The sequence below is a fragment of the Phacochoerus africanus genome, chromosome 8, assembly GCF_016906955.1.
Source record: "Phacochoerus africanus isolate WHEZ1 chromosome 8, ROS_Pafr_v1, whole genome shotgun sequence".
In the NCBI taxonomy this organism is placed as follows: domain Eukaryota; kingdom Metazoa; phylum Chordata; class Mammalia; order Artiodactyla; family Suidae; genus Phacochoerus; species Phacochoerus africanus.
This window is the reverse complement of record NC_062551.1, coordinates 168348035-168366142: the sequence shown is the minus strand read 5'-3', so window position 1 is coordinate 168366142 and position 18108 is coordinate 168348035. Positions and strand designations below refer to the sequence as shown.

The window sequence follows — 18108 nt, the reverse complement described above, 5'->3', positions numbered from 1 at the left end:
GCTTATCGACAGCAGGAATTTGTTCCTCGAGGTTCTGGAGGCTGGAAGTCCAGGATCATGGTGACCAGCAGGGTCAGGTTGTGAGGAGAGCCCCTTCCAGGCGTCCTCACTGGTATTCCCACACGAGCTGATCAGAGCTGGGGCCTGTTCTTACAAGGCCACGAATCCATTTACTCCTGATCCGATTACCTCCCAAAGGCCTCACCTCCAACACCATCACACTGGGGTTAGGGTCTCAACATAGGAATTGCGGACTAATATTCAGTCCATAGCAGCTGTTAAAACTTTTAGCCTTTCTTTTCCTTTTTTTTTACACATATAACTTTTTTTTGGGGGGGGGGGGGTCTTTTTGCTATTTCTTGGGCCGCTCCCGCGGCATATGGAGATTCCCAGGCTAGGGGTCTAATCGGAGCCATAGCCACCAGTCTACACCAGAGCCACAGCAACACAGGATCCGAGTCGCGTCTGCAACCTATACCACAGCTCACGGCAACGCCGGATCGTTAACCCACTGAGCAAGGGCAGGGACCGAACCCGCAACCTCATGGTTCCTAGTCGGATTCGTTAACCACTGCGCCACGACGGGAATGCGCCTGCCCAGCTGCGTGCCCCGCAGGCTCAGCAGCTCCACTGGGACCAGCCCCGGGGCCATGGTCCCCAGCCTGAGCGGCTCAGCAGCTGGGTCACGGGCTGCAAAGCAGGAAGTGACCTGAGGTGCCAGGGCCGCTTCACTGAGATTCATGGGCATGTTGACAGGCAGCCCAGGGCTCCAAGCGCAAGACAGGTGGTCACAGTGGGCACAGATGCCCAAGTGACCAACATGCCACGGTCCTCAAAAAAAAAAGAAGATGAAAGAAATCAGAAAGAGGAAAATGAAAGGGATTTTATATCCAAGGATTAGGAAAAGAGGAAAGGAATAGCACAATGACCAAGCAAAAACGAGGGTTTGTGTTCATGGAAATGGAGGGACCGGAAGACAGTCCAAACCACTCAGTTTAGAGTATTAGGCTAGAGAAAACAATCAGGACTTACTTTTCACTGCGGAAATGAAGACACTGTTACTTGCATTTTTTTTTTGTCTTTTTTGTTGTTGTTGTTGTTGTTATTGTTGTTGTTGCTGCTATTTCTTGGGCCGCTCCCGTGGCATATGGAGGTTCCCAGGCTAGGGGTTGAATCGGAGCTGTAGCCACTGGCCTATGCCAGAGCCACAGCAACACGGGATCCGAGCCGCGTCTGCAACCTACACCACAGCTCACGGCAACGCCGGATCGTTAACCCACTGAGCAAGGGCAGGGACGGAACCCGCAACCTCATGGTTCCTAGTCGGATTCGTTAACCACTGCGCCACGACGGGAACTCCTTTTTCTTTTTTTTTTTTAGAATCCTATATTTCTAAAGACTTCCATTATAAGACTGGTTATATGGTATTCAGAAATAGAGAAGGCCTCTCAGATACAAAGAATTGCTCTAAGAACCATGAAACAACATAAAAGAATAAAAGTCAGGCTTCTACCCACAAGGAATGCATACTTGTCAACTCAACTACCAATTCAAATTTCCAAAAAGAATTCAAGTTCCAGGAGTTTCCGTCATGGCTCAGTGGTTAACGAATCCGACGAGGAACCAAGGGTTGCAGGTTGGATCCCTGGCCTCGCTCAGTGGGTTGAGGATCTGCCACTGCCATGAGCTGTGGTGTAGGTCGCAGATGCGGTTCGGATCCCGCGTGGCTGTGGCTCTGGTGTAGGCCGGCAGCAACGGCTCCGATTCGACCCCTGGCCTGGGAACCTCCATGTGCCGCGGGAGCGGCCCTAGAAAAGGCAAAAGGACAAAAATAAAAAAAGAATTCAAGTTCCAGGAGCTTCAGGAGAAGGGAGCAAATGGTAGAAAAGACCCTTCAAGACGCACACCCTTACTAATACTCGGGGTTAAACTATGTGGATTCTTCTCCCCCCAAAATTCTGGCAACAGACAATAAATGTTTTGCACTCCCTGCTTCCACACAAGTCAAGTCCCTGTGCTAAGTCCGTTTTGAAAAGCAGAAGCTGGGGGGCAAGAACTGAGTTCGCTCCCCCTCAAACCATTCCACATGAGCTCATGGACATCTCAGTCGCAGGGAGTACCTGCCGTGGCGCAAGCGGGTTAAGAATCTGACGACAGCTGCTCAGGTTGCTGCAGAGGTGCAGGTTCGATACCTGGCCTGACGCAATGGTTGCAGCCGTGGCTTGGATTCAATCTCTGGCCCAGGAAGTTCCACATGCCACAAGTGCAGCCATTAGAAAACAAACAAACAAACAAAAACGTGTCTTACCAGAAAAATACTAAACTCCATCTTCTTAAAATTTGGTCTGTATAGAACCATAAACCATTCCAGCCTAAAAGTTCACTTTAATTCTGCAGAGTTTAGTAAGCGGAGGTCCTGAATTTCCTCTGCTGGCACCATGACTCTGCCTGACTAAATCCCGCTGCTGCTATACCTCACGGTTTACTCAATCCCAACTTAAACCCTGCCTGAGGCCCTCTGAAGTTGGAAAGTTCTCTCCAACAGGAATGGGCACGAAACAAATTTATCTGACCAAACATTTACTCAAGTTTCCGTCATCTTATCTTACTCCCTTTGTCCTGACTTATTCTGCAAACATTTACTGGAACCTATTATATACATATGCTGTGAAAAACAATAAAACTGGAGGTAAAAACATGATTTTTTCTTTCCTTAGGGAACTGCAGTCCAGTAAGGAGACAAATACAGAAACAAATAATTTCTGTGTGTGAGAAATTCTACAAAAGAACTTTGGAAAATTTGCCTAAGAATATAAAAATACGGAAAGGCTTCGTAACACAGTCAAACATTTGCGATGGATCTTGAAGAACAGTAAGGGTGAGGTAGGCTGGGGTGTGTACATGAGCATGCATGTGTGTGTGCACACTCACGTGCGTATGTGTGTGTCTTAGTGGAGACACTGGAAAAGCTGAAAGATCACGTTCACGTCTGAGGACAGGCAAAGTATTGACGACAAATGTTTCAATAAACAACTCAGGACATCAACTAGAGCTCCTTCTCTCTTTCATTCTTACAAATTAATTTTAACCATGAATTCTCAAGAAAGAATTACCTTACAAGCAAAACATACACACTTAGAGATTTTGTATACAAAATAATTATTACATGGCTGGAAACAGGAAAAAGCATTTGAGGATAATCAGGATAATTCAATATAATCAGACTGATTATCTGCAGTGAAAGGAAATGGTTTTGTTGTATAAAACCATTTGTCAGATGCAGAGGAAAGAACAAATTAAAACTTGAAAGACCTAGATTCAAGCCTTAGTTAGGCAATAGCTGGTCCCTAAATACAAAAACAAACCAAAAAACCCTTTTACTTAATTCCTAAAGTGTCTCCCTCACTCAAAGAATTATTAAGATCAAATACTAAGTCTGAAAGTGCTTTGGAAAAAAATAGAAAATGCCATCCAAATAAAGTAAGTACCCACATTACGGCTGTACTGACTGCAACGGAAATGAACTTCTAAGATCTGCATTTCTGACCTAAGGGCCCCATGTTACTACATATTGTGATAAAGGAGCTTTTACCCGTTCTACAGATCGTGCTCTCTTCTTTGGCCGAGTAGGCAGTGCATCTTCCTTCGGATTGGTGTCTATTGCCCAATAGGACCCCTAAAGGTAAAGACATAAATTACATTAACAATGTATCACAGCAACTCAATAACATTAAAATGGACTTTTACAATCCTCTGCTTCAAAAGCAGGCACTGTGTAGATGCGACAACGGAAAGCGAGCATCACAAGAAAACACTAGTTTTGAACTGTGAAAAAAGGTCCATTTATAACTAGATTATTAAAGAGAAAAAACTCACAATCTGAAGAACCAAGTCAAGAAACCTGCCATGGGAATTCCTGTTGTGACTCCGTGGGTTAAGAACCTGACTAGGATCCATGAGGATGCAGGTTTGATCCCTGGCCTCGCTCAGTGATTTAAGAATCCAGCGTTGCTGCAAGCTGCAGCGCAGGTCACAGGTGTGGATCAGACCCGGCACTGCTGTGTCTGTGGCATCAGCCTGCAGCCACAGCTCTAATTTGACCCCTTGCCTGGAAACTTGCATAGGCCACAGGCACAGCCATGAAAAGAAAGGAAAAAAAAAAAAAAAAAGAAAGAAAGAAATCTGCTACAGCCAAATTAAAAAGGGAACCCAATTTTTAAAAATATTCTAAGTAACTAATAAATTAATTAATTCTTCTTTTTTTTTTCTTTTGGTCTTTTTAGGATGCACTCACAGCATGTGGGAGATCCCTGGCTAGGGGTTGAATCAGAGCTGCAACTGCCAGCCTACACCATTGGCACAGCAACACAGGATCTGAGCCATATTCGAGACTACACCACAGCTCACAACAATGCCAGATCCTTAACTCACTGAGTTTGGCCAAGGATCAAATCTACATCCTCATGGATACTAGCTGGGTTCATTGCAACTGAGCCACAAGGGGAAGTCTAAAAAACTAAATCTTACTTGAACACATACGATGATAATTATAATAGCATACGACATTCAAATCTCATAGCATTTTATCACAAAGATATTATATTACCTGTATCCTGGGACCTCACAAAATTAATAAGTGAAACAATTTATAAAGACAAATTTCCTGACCACATTTTATACCATAAGTACATCCTGGGAAGCAATCATGCATATATAAACTTTTTATTGCTTATTCTGTCATAATTAATTTTAACTATTTATCTTCTCTTTTTTTCTAAGTCTTTTCTAGAGCCGCACCCATGGCACATGGAGGGTCCCAGGCTAGGGGTCTAATCGGAGCTGTAGCCACCGGCCTAAGCCAGAGCCACAGCAACACAGGATCCGAGCCACATCTGCAACCTACACCGCAAGCTCATGGCAACGCCAGATCCTAACCCAGGGATCAAACCCCAAACCTCATGGTTCCTAGTCAGATTCGTTAACCACTGAGCCACGACGGAAACTCCTTCTCTTACTTTTTGATACAAGTTCTCAGACCACTCTTCCAAAAATACATACTGAGGACCTACTTTATTCCAGAGACTCAAAAATTGCGACTCCTTTTAAAACTATTTTGAAAAACATAAATCACACAGTTTGCACATACACAAACGAGGAGACCAAAGCTTAGAAAAATCAAAGTGGTCTGCTCAACCAAGGATATGAGAGCCAGGACCAGAATTAAGTTTAACCTTTGCCTCCATTAACTTCGATAATCTTCCCAAGCTGCTTTTTCAGGCAATATTTGACAATAAGAGGAAATACAGCTCTCATCTATCAATTCTCACAATTTGTGCCCGACATGAATTATTCGCTTACACTTCCTTAAACACACCATGTTTTTTCATCCGGGTCTGCCTACTTGCTGATTTCCCTGCCTGCAATATCCACATAACCACTGACAAAGTCACAGCCCATCCTCAAAATTTAGCTCAGATGTTATCTAAGAGGATACTTCTCTGATCCTCTTACAGTATTCAAGAATTCATCACCCTCTCCATCTGAAACATCTCTGTACTATTTACGTATTTAGAGCACTGACTGCAGTTAAAACATCTCTGTACTATTTACGTATTTAGAGCACTGACTGCAGTTAAAACATCTCTGTACTATTTACGTATTTAGAGCACTGACTGCAATTAACATCGCAATTTTTACTCACAGGCTTGCATCACACCGTTTAGGCTTACGAGTTCCTTGAGTGTAGAAGCTCAGTTCTAGACTCAGTATCAGACACAGAGCAAGCGCTAAAAAGTCTGCTCAATGGCGGGGGTGGGGGGAGATGTGGAACAAATTGCTCCAAGAGTGTCAGGGTACAGGGTACGATGCCAGGCCTTCCCAGGCCCTCATCTAGGCAGTGCCTGAACTCAGTACTCATTGCACACAGCCCGTCTGGGGCATTCTTCCACGTCATTTTTTCTATGTGGTCACAGCTAATGAGCCTCCCAGACCTGATTCAAACGTGCTAAGAACCACATAAAATGTAAATGCATAAAAATTAAAACAATGCTTTCAAGAGCATGGCTTATGCAGGCAAATTTCAAAATAACTCAGGAAGAAGTTCCACACTCTGTTCTCACTAAAGGTGAAAGTGAAGTAAAAAGAAAAATACAACTCATTGTATGACAGTTTAAAATTCACTGTTCGTGGAAATGATAAATTTCAGTGTTTAGTTTGTTTTGCATGAATCTGTGTGCTTGTTTTAATCTGGGAAACCACTCACTGACCAAACTTTACACTGATTTGTTATTAAACATTTTATATTAGCTTATCACAAATAGATCAACAAAAGAAAAAAAAGTTGCTCATAAGCTTAACCCTATCCATTATGTACTTAAAAAATCCAATGCACAAAAAGCCCAAATGCAAATGCTAACAACTGAAATAATTCACAACAGAAGCTGTAAGATCTTGTACTCAGTGGTTCTTGCTAAACTATCATCTGAGTTTCATCTGTGAAATCACAAGTTTGGATTAAATAACTTGTAACTTTCCTTCGCAAATCAAAACTAACGCTACCACTTGACACCCAACAGGACAGGATGCCTACTATCAAAAAAAATGGAAAATAAGTTTTGGCAGCAAAACATCAACTTGAATCTTTGAGCATAGCTAGTGGGAATGTAACGTAGTACAGCTATTGTGGAAAATGGTATGGCAGCTGCCAAAAAAATTAAAACACAGAATTAACATACGATCTGTCAATTTAATTTCTAGGGACATACCCAAAAGAATCAAAAGCAGAGACAGATATTTGTACCCTTATATTCATAGCAAGTTGGTCACAACAGCTAAAATGTGAAACCAAGCATCCATCAATGGATACATTTTTAAAATGGAATGTTACTCCGTCTTTAAAAGGAAATTCTGACTTACATATGCTTCTCACATAAGTGAACCTGCACGATATCATGGTAAATGAAATGTCGGTCACAAAGAGGAAACTACTGTGTGACTGACTTACACGAGGCACCTAGAATAATCAAAACCACAGAAATACAAAGTGGAACGGTGGCTGCAAGGAACTGGGGAGGGGAGGATGGGGAACCACCACGCAACGAGTACAGCAGTTCAGTTTGGGGAGATAACTTCTGGAGATGGATGGTGGGCATGGATGCACAACAATATTAATGTCCTTGATGCCACTGAACTATACACTTAAAAAAATGATTACAATGGCAAATTTTACGCTACGTATATTTTACCACACACACAAAATTCCCTTTAAAAAGCAGGTACCAAAACAGACATACAGACCAATGGGACAGAACAGAGAACCCAGAAATAAACCCATACATCTATGGTCAATTAATCTTCAACAAAGAGGGCAAGAATACAAAATGGGAAAAAGTCTTTTCAGCAAGTGGTGCTGGAAAAACTGAACAGCCGCATGTAAATCGATGAAACTGGAGCACACCCTCACACTTTGCACAAAAATACACTCAAAATGGCTTGAAGACTCAAACATAACTAAGGCGAGACACCATCAAATTCCTAGAAGAGAACACAGGCAAAACATCTCTGACATCAACCAGACAAACGTTTTCTTAGATCAGACTCCAAGGCAACAGAGACAAAGAGCAAAAATAAACCAACGGGACCTCATCAAACTGACACACTTTTGCACAGCAAAGGAAACCATAAAGCAAAAAAAAAAAAAAAAAAGATAACCTACGGAATGGGAGAAAATAGTTTCAAATGATGCAACCGACAAAGGCTTCATATCTAAAATACACATACACACAACACACAATATCCTGGAGTTCCTGTTGTGGCGCAGTGGTTAACGAATCTGACTGGGAACCATGGGGTTGAGGGTTCGGTCCCTGGCCTTGCTCAGTGGGTTAACGATCCAGCATTGCCGTGAGCTGTGGTGTAGGTTGCAGACGCGGCTCGGATCGAGAGTTGCTGTGGCTGTGGCGTAGGCTGGCAGCTACAGCTCTGATTGGACCCCTAGCCTGGGAACCGCCATATGCCGCGGGAGCGGCCCAAAGAAATAGCAAAAAGACAGAAATAAATAAATAAAATATACAAACAACTTATACAACTCAACAGCAAAAAAAACCCAACAACCCAACTGAGAAATGGGCAAAAGACCTAAATAGCCATTTCTCCAAGGAAGACATACAGATGGGCAACGAACACACAAAAAAATGCTCAACATCACTGATTATTAGAGAAATGCAGATCAAAAACACCTCATACCTGTTGGAATGGCCATCATTAATAAGTGAACAAATAACAAATGCTGGAGAGGGTGTGGAGAAAAGGGTACCTCCTACACTGCTGATGGGAATGTAAATTGGTACAACCACTATGGAAAACAGTATAGAGGTACCTCAGAAAACTAAATATAGAACTACCATATGACCTAGCAATCCCACTCTTGGGCATCTATCCAGACAAAACTTTCCTTGAAAAAAGGCACATGCACCTATATGTTCATTGCAGCAACTATTTGCAATGGCGAAGATATAGAAACAACCTAAATGTCCATCAACAGACGAATGGATTAAGAAGATGCAGTATATATACCCAATGGAATACTACTCAGCCATAAAAAAGAACAAAATAATGCCCTTTGCAGCAACATGGAACTAGAGACTCTCATACTAAGTGAAGTAAGTCAGAAAGAGAAAGACAAATACCATATGATATCCTTACATCTGGAATCTAATATAGATTAGAGTCCACAGAAAAGAAAACCATGGACTTGGAGAACAGACTTGTGGTTACTGAGGAGGAGGGGGAGGGAGTGGGATGGACCTGGAATTTGGGGTTAATAGATGCAAACTATTGCCTTTGGAACCAGTAAGCAATGACGTCCTGCTGGATAGCACCAGGAACCATATCTAGTCACTTATGATGGAGCATGATAATGTGAGAAAAAAGAATGTATACATGTATGTGTCACTGGGTCACCTTGCTGTACAGTAGAAAACTGACAGAACACTGTAAACCAGCTATGATGGAAAAAATAAAAATCATTTATAAAATTATCAGGGCAAATATAAATTAAGGTGATGTTATAGGAGAAACAGTGTCTTCCTACAGAATGTTTGTGTCTGATGAAATAGTAAGTATATCAGTAGTATAATTGAACACCATGTACTGATGAACAAAGACGTGTGTAAAAAGAAAAAAAAGATAAAAAGGGTATTTCCATCACCCTAAAAAGTTCCTTTTTGTGTCACAAGAAATCCCTCTTCCTTTGCATCCCATATACACAACCACTGATCTGCTCCCTATCATTATAGTTTTGCATCTTCCAAAGTTTCATACAAAGAAACTCACACTATCAAACTATTTTCTATGACCATCAGCAATGTATGAGTTGAGCTACTCTGTGTCTTTACTAATACTTGGTATTTTAAGCCTTTACAGTTACAACCATTCTAGTGGACGTGTAGTCATACCTCAGTGATTTTCATGTGCATTTCTCTAATGAAAAATGCGGGTAGGCATTTTTACATGTGCTTATTTGCCATCCATGACCCATCTTTTGTGAATCAGTTTTCATAAATTTTGTCTCATGTTTTATTTGGGTTATAAGACTTTTGTTATTTGTGCTATAAGAATTTTTATGCTTTTTCAATAGCAAATTCTTTGTCAGAAATGGATGGGTGGATGGATAGATAGAAAATATTTAATCCCAATCTATGGTTGTCTCTTCATTTTCCTGGCAGTCTTCTAACGAGCAAAAATCTTTATCAATTTTTATTTTGTGGTCTGTGTTATTGTCTCCTAGCTAAACAGACACACACACACACACACACACACACACACACACACACACTTAGATGTTCCTGCTCCATCAGGGAAAACACCTTGCCCCATGCTCTCTTTCAGAAGTTTACTGTAATCTTTTTATGATCAGGTCTCTGATCCACTCATAGTTAACTTTCTGTGTGTGAGCTAAGGATCAATATAAATTTCTCTTCCAAAAAGATATACACCATTTCTTGGGAATTTCTACCATGGCAGTGGGTTAAGAGTCCGACTGCAGCATCTCAGGTTGCTATAGAGGCATGGGTTCAATCTCTGTCCAACTCAGTGTGTTAAGGATTCAGCGTTGCGGCAGCTGTGGCACAGGATGCAGCTATGGCTGATTCAATCCCCAGTCTGGGAACTTCCATACGCCACGGGTGCAGCCATTAAAAACAAAAAAAGATATACACCATTTCTTGAAAAGACTGTATATATGCTTCCCCCCAGTGAATTACACTGGCACTTCTATTAAAAATCAGATGAATGGAGTTCCTGTCGTGGCGCAGCAGAAATGAATCCAACTGTGAGGTTGCACCTTCGATCCCTGGCCTTGCTCCGCGGGTTAAGGATCCAGCGTTGCCATGAGCTCTGGTGTAGGTCACAGACGCGGTTCAGATCCCGTGTTGCTGTGGCTGTGGCACAGGGTGGCAGCTGTAGCTCCAATTAGACCCCTAGCCCGGGAACCTCCATATGCTGCAGGTGCAGCCCTAAAAAGCAAATAAAATAAAATAAAAATCAGCTGAATCTATATGAGTCTATTTCTAAACTCTGTTCTGTTGATCTACATTTCTAACCTTACACCAATACCATTTTGTCTTTACTACAGCTGTAGAGAAAGTCTTGAAATCAAGCACTAAGTTCTACAAGTGTAGTTGTTTTCAAAATTGTTTTGTGTATCCTAGGTCCTTTGTATTTCCATACAACAATGAGAACCAGCCTGTCATTTTAAAAAGAAAAAATAAGTCTACTAGAATTTTCACTGGGATTGCATGAACTCTATAAACAATGTGGGGAAGACTGACATCTAACGATGTGTCCTCTAGTCCTTAATACGCTATATCGCACCATTTATTTAGTTGTTTTCTCTCTCTTAATGTTTGAGAGTTTTCAGTAAACATATTTGCTTATGTTTTGTTAAAATGTACCTCCCTGACTTATTTCACTATTTTGGATGCTATTATAAATGAAACTGCTTTTTTAAAACTTCATTTTCCAACCATTAATTGGTAGTATAACAAAATTATATTGACCTTGTGGAGTTCCTGTCATGGCACAGCAGAAACAAATCTGACTAGGAACCATGAGGTTGTGGGTTCGATACCTGGCCTCACTCACTGGGTTAAGGATCTGGCACTGCTGTGAGCTGTGGTGTAGGCCGCAGACATGGCTTGGATCCAGCGGTTGCTGTGGCTGTGGGGTAGGCCAGCAGCTGTAGCTCCGATTCGACCCCTAGGCTGCAAATCTCCATATGCCGCAAGTGCAGTCCTAAAAAGACAAGAGACAAAAAAAAAAAAATTTTTATCGACCTTGTATCCCGGGACTTTGCTAAACTCACTTATGAATTCTAGTGACTCTCTAGGATTTTCTACACATGCAATAAAGTTGTTTGCAAAAAGTTTCTACTTATTCCTTTTCAACCTGGATGTCTTCTATCTTTTTCTTGCCCTACTCCACTGGCTTGGACTCTAAGAGAATGAATAACAATGAATGCAAACATGCTTTGTTCTCAATCTCAAAGGAGAAGTATTCACTGTCTCACCATAAAATACGAATTGTAGGTTTTTTAATAGATGGCTTTAATCAAATAAAAGAAATTCCTTTTATTCCTAGTTTGCTGAATGAGTATTAAATTCGTCAAACTTTTCTACCCTTGAGATATGATTTTTCAGATTTCTTCTACTGACATGGTGAGTTAAATCAATTAGTTTTCTACTCTTAACCTGCATCGCATTCCTGGAACAAATCCCAACTGGTCATGATATATTCTCCATTTTACATACCAATAAATCTAATTTGCTAATATTTTGTTAAAGATTATTAGTATTAGTTCCCAAAGATACTACTAGTCTATAGTTTTCTTGTTATTTCTTTAAAGTTGTCTGACTTTAGTAATACAGTGATGTTGACCTCATTAAATCAAGTGAAAACTGTTTATTATCTACTATCTTTTTTTTTTTTGGTAAGAGTCTGTGTAAAACCAGCATTGCTTTTTCCTTAAATATTTTAGATTCTTGTTTCATTGCTGTTTGTTCATTTCTAGTTTTATTTATCTTTATTATTTCCTTCCTTCTACTTACTTTGGACTCAACTTGCTCTTATTTTTCTAACTTCTTAAGATATATGCTTAAGTAAATGACTTCAGACCCTTCTGATTTTTCTAATTAAATTTTGGTATCGGAGTTCCTGTCATGGCGCAGTGGTTAACGAATCCAACTAGGAACCATGAGGTTGTGGGTTCCATCCCTGGCCTTGCTCAGTGGGTTAAGGATCCGGCGTTGCCGTGAGCTGTGGTGTAGGTTGCAGACACAGCTCGGATCTGGCGTTGCTGTGGGCTGTGGTGTAGGTGGCAGCTATAGCTCTGATTCAGCTCCTAGCCTGGGAACCTCCATATAACACGGGTGTGGCCCTAAAAAGGGAAAAAAAAAAGACTGTGGATTTGCTTATTTCTTTTTGTAGTTCTAGGAGTTTTAATTTTTTTAAACCTTATTTTTGGGCACACACATTTATAATTCTTAGATATTCCTGATTAAGTGATCTTTTCTTCTGCTGTATCCAATACTCCGTTTAGGCCATTCAGTAGATTATTCATTTAGTTGCTGTACTTTTCAGCTCTATAATTTTCATTTGTTTTCTTTTATAGTTTCTATGTCTGTATTCAAATTCCTTATCTCCTCATTCACTAATTATTGGAATATGTTTACTTTTAATTTTTCGACATATTTATGATGGCTTTTTTGAAATTTACATCTGCTAAATTCACTATCAGGGCTACTTGTTCCACCTGAGTCAGGATCTAACTCCAACTATTACCTAAACCAGACTGGTATCAGTCTCTTTCACTTCCTACCCTTCTAGGCAAACTCCCCATAAAAAATTTCCAGAGTAATACACCATGCTGAATTTCAACAAAAGCATCACAGGCATATCTCAAGACATATTGAGGGTTCAACCGTGGATTATTGCGATAGAATAAATAGTGCAATAAAGCAAATCACATTTAAGTTTCCCAGTGCACATAAAAGTTATTTATACTATACTGTAGTCTATTCAGTATTCGATAGCATTATATCTAAAAAAAAAAAAATCAATGCACACATACCTTAATTTTAAAATACTTTATTGCTAAAAAATACTAACCACCATCTGAGCCATTAGCTAGTCTTAATTTTTTGCTGACAGAGGGTCTTGCCTTGATGTTGGTGGCTGCTGACTAATCAGGGTAGTAGTTACTGAAGGTTAGGGTAGCTGCGGCAATGTAATAAAATAAGACAACAATAAAGCCTGCCACATCAACTGACTCTTCCTTTCATGTATGATTTCTCTGTGGCATGTTATGCTCTTGGTTAGCATTTCACCCATAGAACTTCTTTCAAAACTGGAGTCAATCCTCTCAAACCCTGTTACTGCTTTGTCAACTAAGTTTATGTAATATTCTAAATCCTTTGTTGTCATTTCAACAGTCTTTACCTTCACCAGGAGTAGATTCAATTTCTTTGCTCATCCCGAAGAAGCAACTCCTCATCCATCAAAGTTGATGGACTTTGATGCATGAGGAGACGGCGGCAATTCAGTCACATCTTCAGGTTTCGCTTCTAATTCTAGTCCTCTTACTATTCGCACTCCGTGACTACAGTTCCTCTCTCCGCTGAAGTCTAGAACCCCTCAGAGCTATCCTTAAGGGTTGGTTCAGCTTCTTCCAAACTCCTGTTACTCTCGATGTTTTGACTTCTTTCCATGAATCCATGTATTCCTAATAGCACAAACAATGCTGAATCCTTTCCAGAACAATTTCAATTTACTCTGCCCGGATCCATCAGAGGAATCACTGTCTATGGCAACTATAACCTTATGAAATGTATCTCTCGGTATCTCTTAAATAATAAGATTTGAAAGTCAAAATTGTTCCTTTGTCTAGGGGCTGCACAATGGATACTGTGTTATTATTAGCAGGTGTGAAAAAAACATCTCTGGATTAGGCTTTGGCTTAAAGGAATGTTGTAGCTGGTCTGATCTTCCATCAGACCACTCAAACTTTCTCCATGTCAGCAAGGGGCTATTTTGCTTTCTTTCTTTTTTTTTTTTTTTTAATTTTTTTATATTTTTGGCTGCGCCTGCGGCATACAGAAGTTTCCAGGCCAGGGATCTAGCCTGTGCCACAGCCGTGTCCCAAGCCATTGTAGTGGCAATGCCAGATGCATCATCTACTGAGCCACGCAGCAACTCCTCGCTTTCTTACACGTATGCTCACTGGAGTCGTTCTTTTAATTTCTTTCAAGAACTTTTCCTTTGCATTCACCACTTGGCTAACTTTTTTCCACAAGAATCCTAGCTTTTGGCCTATCTCCGCTTTCGACACGCCTTCCTCGTTAAGCTTAATCATTTCTACTTTTGATTTAAAGTGAGAGAATATAACCATTCCCGTCATTTGAACACTTGGGGGCCACCGCAGGGTTATTAGTTGGCCTAATTTCATTATTGGTGTGTCTCAGGGAATAAGGAGGCCCAAGGAGAGGAAGAGAGAGATGGAGGAAATGCTTGTAAGTGCAAGAGTGACGATAACAAACAACCTTTATCAGTTAAGTCTGTGGTCTTAGGTGGGCGCAATTCAGGGCATCGCAAAACAACTACAATATGTAACAGCAAAAACCACTGATCACAAGTCACTGTAACAAAAATACTAATAATGAAAAAGTGTAAAATATTGCCAAAATGTAACAGAGAGACATGAAGTGAGCAAATGCTATTGGGAAAATGGTGCCAAATAGATTTGCTTGACATGGGGTTTCAACAAACCTTCAATCTGTAAAAACTGTGGTATCTGCAAAGCACAATAAAATGAGGTATGCCTAAACAATGTTTTGAAGGTCATGTGCTATCCTGAAGAGAATATCTATTAACCACAGACCTGGATTCAAATCCCAGCTATGGTTCAACAATCTGGGACAAGTTACCAAACCTTTTATCCACTTTCCTCATATCTTATTTACTTATTCATTTATTCATTCACTTATTTATTTATTTTTACGGTCACACCCGCCACATACGGAGGTTCCCGGGCCAGAGGCTGAATCGGAACTGCAAGTGCAGGCCTCCACCACAGGCACAGCAACACAGATCCGAGCCGTGTCTGCGACCCACACCACAGCTCATGGCAACACTGGACCCTTAACCTACTGAGCAAGGCCAGTGGTAGAACCCACATCCTCATGGATCCTAGTCAGGTTGGTTAACCACTGAACCCATGAAGGGAACTCTTTCAGAGTTCCATGACAATTGGCCCTAAGGAATAAAGCAGGAAAACTAGCCATTAGTATTTATTTGCCATCTGTGTCCAGACACTGCTTGTTTATAGTTTAGTCATTCTGCAAATAATTTACAGAATAAGTAATATAAGGACAGTGAGAAACAATCTTATGAGATACTGGCATAAGACACAGCTCGGATCTGATGTTGCTGTGGCTGTGGCACAGGCTGGCAGCTGTAGCTCCAATTAGACCCCTAGCCTGGGAATCTCCAAATGCCACAGGTGTGGCCCTAAAATGACCAAAAAAAAAAAAAAAGACGGAATTTGAACATAGCAAATACAAATTTTCTGTATTACATATGTAATGTGCGTTATACTTAATATACTCAAAATCTTCTGGTTTTGAAGATATGTACATCAATTGGTCAATATCTTTTGAATGGGACTAACTGCTCAAACTGCCAGTGCAATACATTTGTAATATTTGATGGCTCAGAACTTTGCTGAAGGATGGCCATCTCTGCTCCATAAATGTAAAAAAAATCTTTTATATTTGGTTTAGAAACCCAAATATAATCCAATAAATGTTTGAATTTCTATATCATCTAATTCCCTCTAAGTACTTTTGTATACACATTAGACTTCGGGATTTGTTCATTTATGACTGTATCAAGTGAATTTTTGGTGCACAAACACCTTAAAAGATAAAAAATACTGTAATGTGACTTTCTAGGGAAAAAAGGGGATGCCTCAGATTCTAGTCACAAATACTGCATGATGAAGACCTTCCTGAATGGCTAAATGGCTGAAAATAGCAAGTATCTTTTTGTCCTTAGGAATGTATCACTAACTCGGTATTTCTCGGGTTTGGGAAAACTAATTACCAATACCATCAACTCAATTACGCCATCATAATTAGAGTCTAGGGTGCTGCTGTCCATCTCTGTATTCCTCTTCTGATTCTACTAATAATAGTACACCATTTCCTTCTGTCAATTTTCATCTTTTTGTCATTATAGGCAGAAAAAAATATCTAAATTCTCAACTATGTTCAATGAAAACTAAAAGAAAAAAAAGGCTTAAATGACATTTAAAGACTTTATTATGCCTTCTTGAAAGATGCAAGACTTTTGGGCAACACATGATGGATAATAGTGATAATCTCATTATGGCATCATTCTTCTATGTCACTCAATTACTCTGCTGCATCTTGTAATTTTGGTGCTTGCGCATGATGGAGAAAAAATGATGGGCAATGATGAAATAATTCTTAAGATGATATATTTTCTATTTGTTCTTTGGAAGACTTGTTTTATATAAAGAATAAAAGTCATAAAATAATCATCTTAACAAATTAGAACTACTCAAAATAGATAGGTAAAAACAAAATTGAGTCCAATGGACCCTGGTGATATACTGAGGATTAAATACAACACATATAAAATATTCCCCTCTCCCATTACATGACCACATTTTACTTTGTACTAATCTCCCAGTATTCTTTCTCATCTCCAACAATTTCTAACAAAAAGCAAGTCAATATGCACACAAAAGGGCAATCATCATTCTTTGCCTTCAGGGCAAATGTAAATCAAACCCTTGGTACAGAGTTACCACTTCACACCCAGGATGCTATAATCAAAAAGGCACATACAACAAAAAGGTGTTGGCAAGGGTAAGAAAAAAACTGGAAGCCTTCATAGTTTGAGACTGTCAAATGGTGCAGGCGCTTCAGCAAACAGTAGGGCAGTTCCTCAAAAGATGAAACACATGACCCAGCAATTATACTCCTACTAGAGAAATGGAAACATGTCCAAGAGAAATGAAGACATTATGCCCATACAAAAGCTTGTACATAAATGATCAGAGCAACATTTTTCATAACTGCCAAAAGCGGAAACAGCCCGAATGTCCGTCAACTGATGAAGACATAACCGTGATAAATCCATACAATGAACTATCCTTCGGTCGTAAAAAGGAATAAAATACTGCTATATGCTACAATACAGATGACCCTGAAAACCTTATACTAGATGAAAGAAGCCTGATGCAAAAAGTCACATAATATATGACTCCATTTATCTAAAACATCCAAAATAGGCAAAGCCACAGAAATGGAAAGTAAATTACTGATTGTCAAAAGCTTGAGGCACAAGGGAGGGTGCCTATTAATGAGAAATGGGTTTCTTTTGGGGCTGATGATATGAAAATGTTCTGGAATTGGATACTAGTGACGAATGTACAACTTTGCAAATATAGTAAAAACCACTGAATCACACACTTTTAAAGGGTAAATTTTATGGTATGTGAATTATATCTGAAAAAAAAATTTTTTAACTGAGAAAGAACAGGAATCAAAGCACTCTAGTCTAATACACTGGTATGCCCAATACAGTCAAAAGTCACTTGTCACAAAGCAGTCAGTGGTCATGTCCAGAAACAACTCAAGTCTTGATTTCAAGCTCTTTTCTGGCTTTCCTTTGGACCATATCAGTCTTACTCGAAATTCTAAATAGTTACTAATGTCAGAGCAAGTCAAGTAGTTAACCTGCCTGAAGAATACGATTTCCAAAAAGTCTCTCAAATTTGAAGCATTTGGGAGTTCATATTAAGTGAAATAAACAGTCTTGACCCTTGCTTTACTGATCAACAGAAAAGGTAGAAGTGAAAAGAAGCAAAGTGACAATTTCTAAAACACCTGAAGACCAGGAGAATTAATATACAACTAGAAAAGTTCCCTTAAGAGCAGAACTACTTCCTTTTTTTTTTTTTTTTGTCTTTTTGCCTTTCCTAGGGCCGCTCCCTCGGCATATGGCGGTTCCCAGGCTAGGGGTCTA

The 18108-nt window shown here is 40.0% G+C and overlaps 1 protein-coding gene across 3 annotated transcripts in view; it reads right to left on the bottom strand.

Annotated features, from left to right (window-relative positions):
* Nucleotides 1–18108, bottom strand: part of FOXJ3 (forkhead box J3) — a 138816-nt gene that overhangs the window by 56232 nt on the left and 64476 nt on the right. For all 3 annotated transcript variants that reach the window (XM_047789525.1, XM_047789526.1, XM_047789527.1), the window contains exon 5: nt 3593–3676. In XM_047789525.1, the coding sequence (XP_047645481.1) occupies nt 3593–3676 (84 nt within the window). The remainder of the gene's footprint in view (nt 1–3592; nt 3677–18108) is intronic.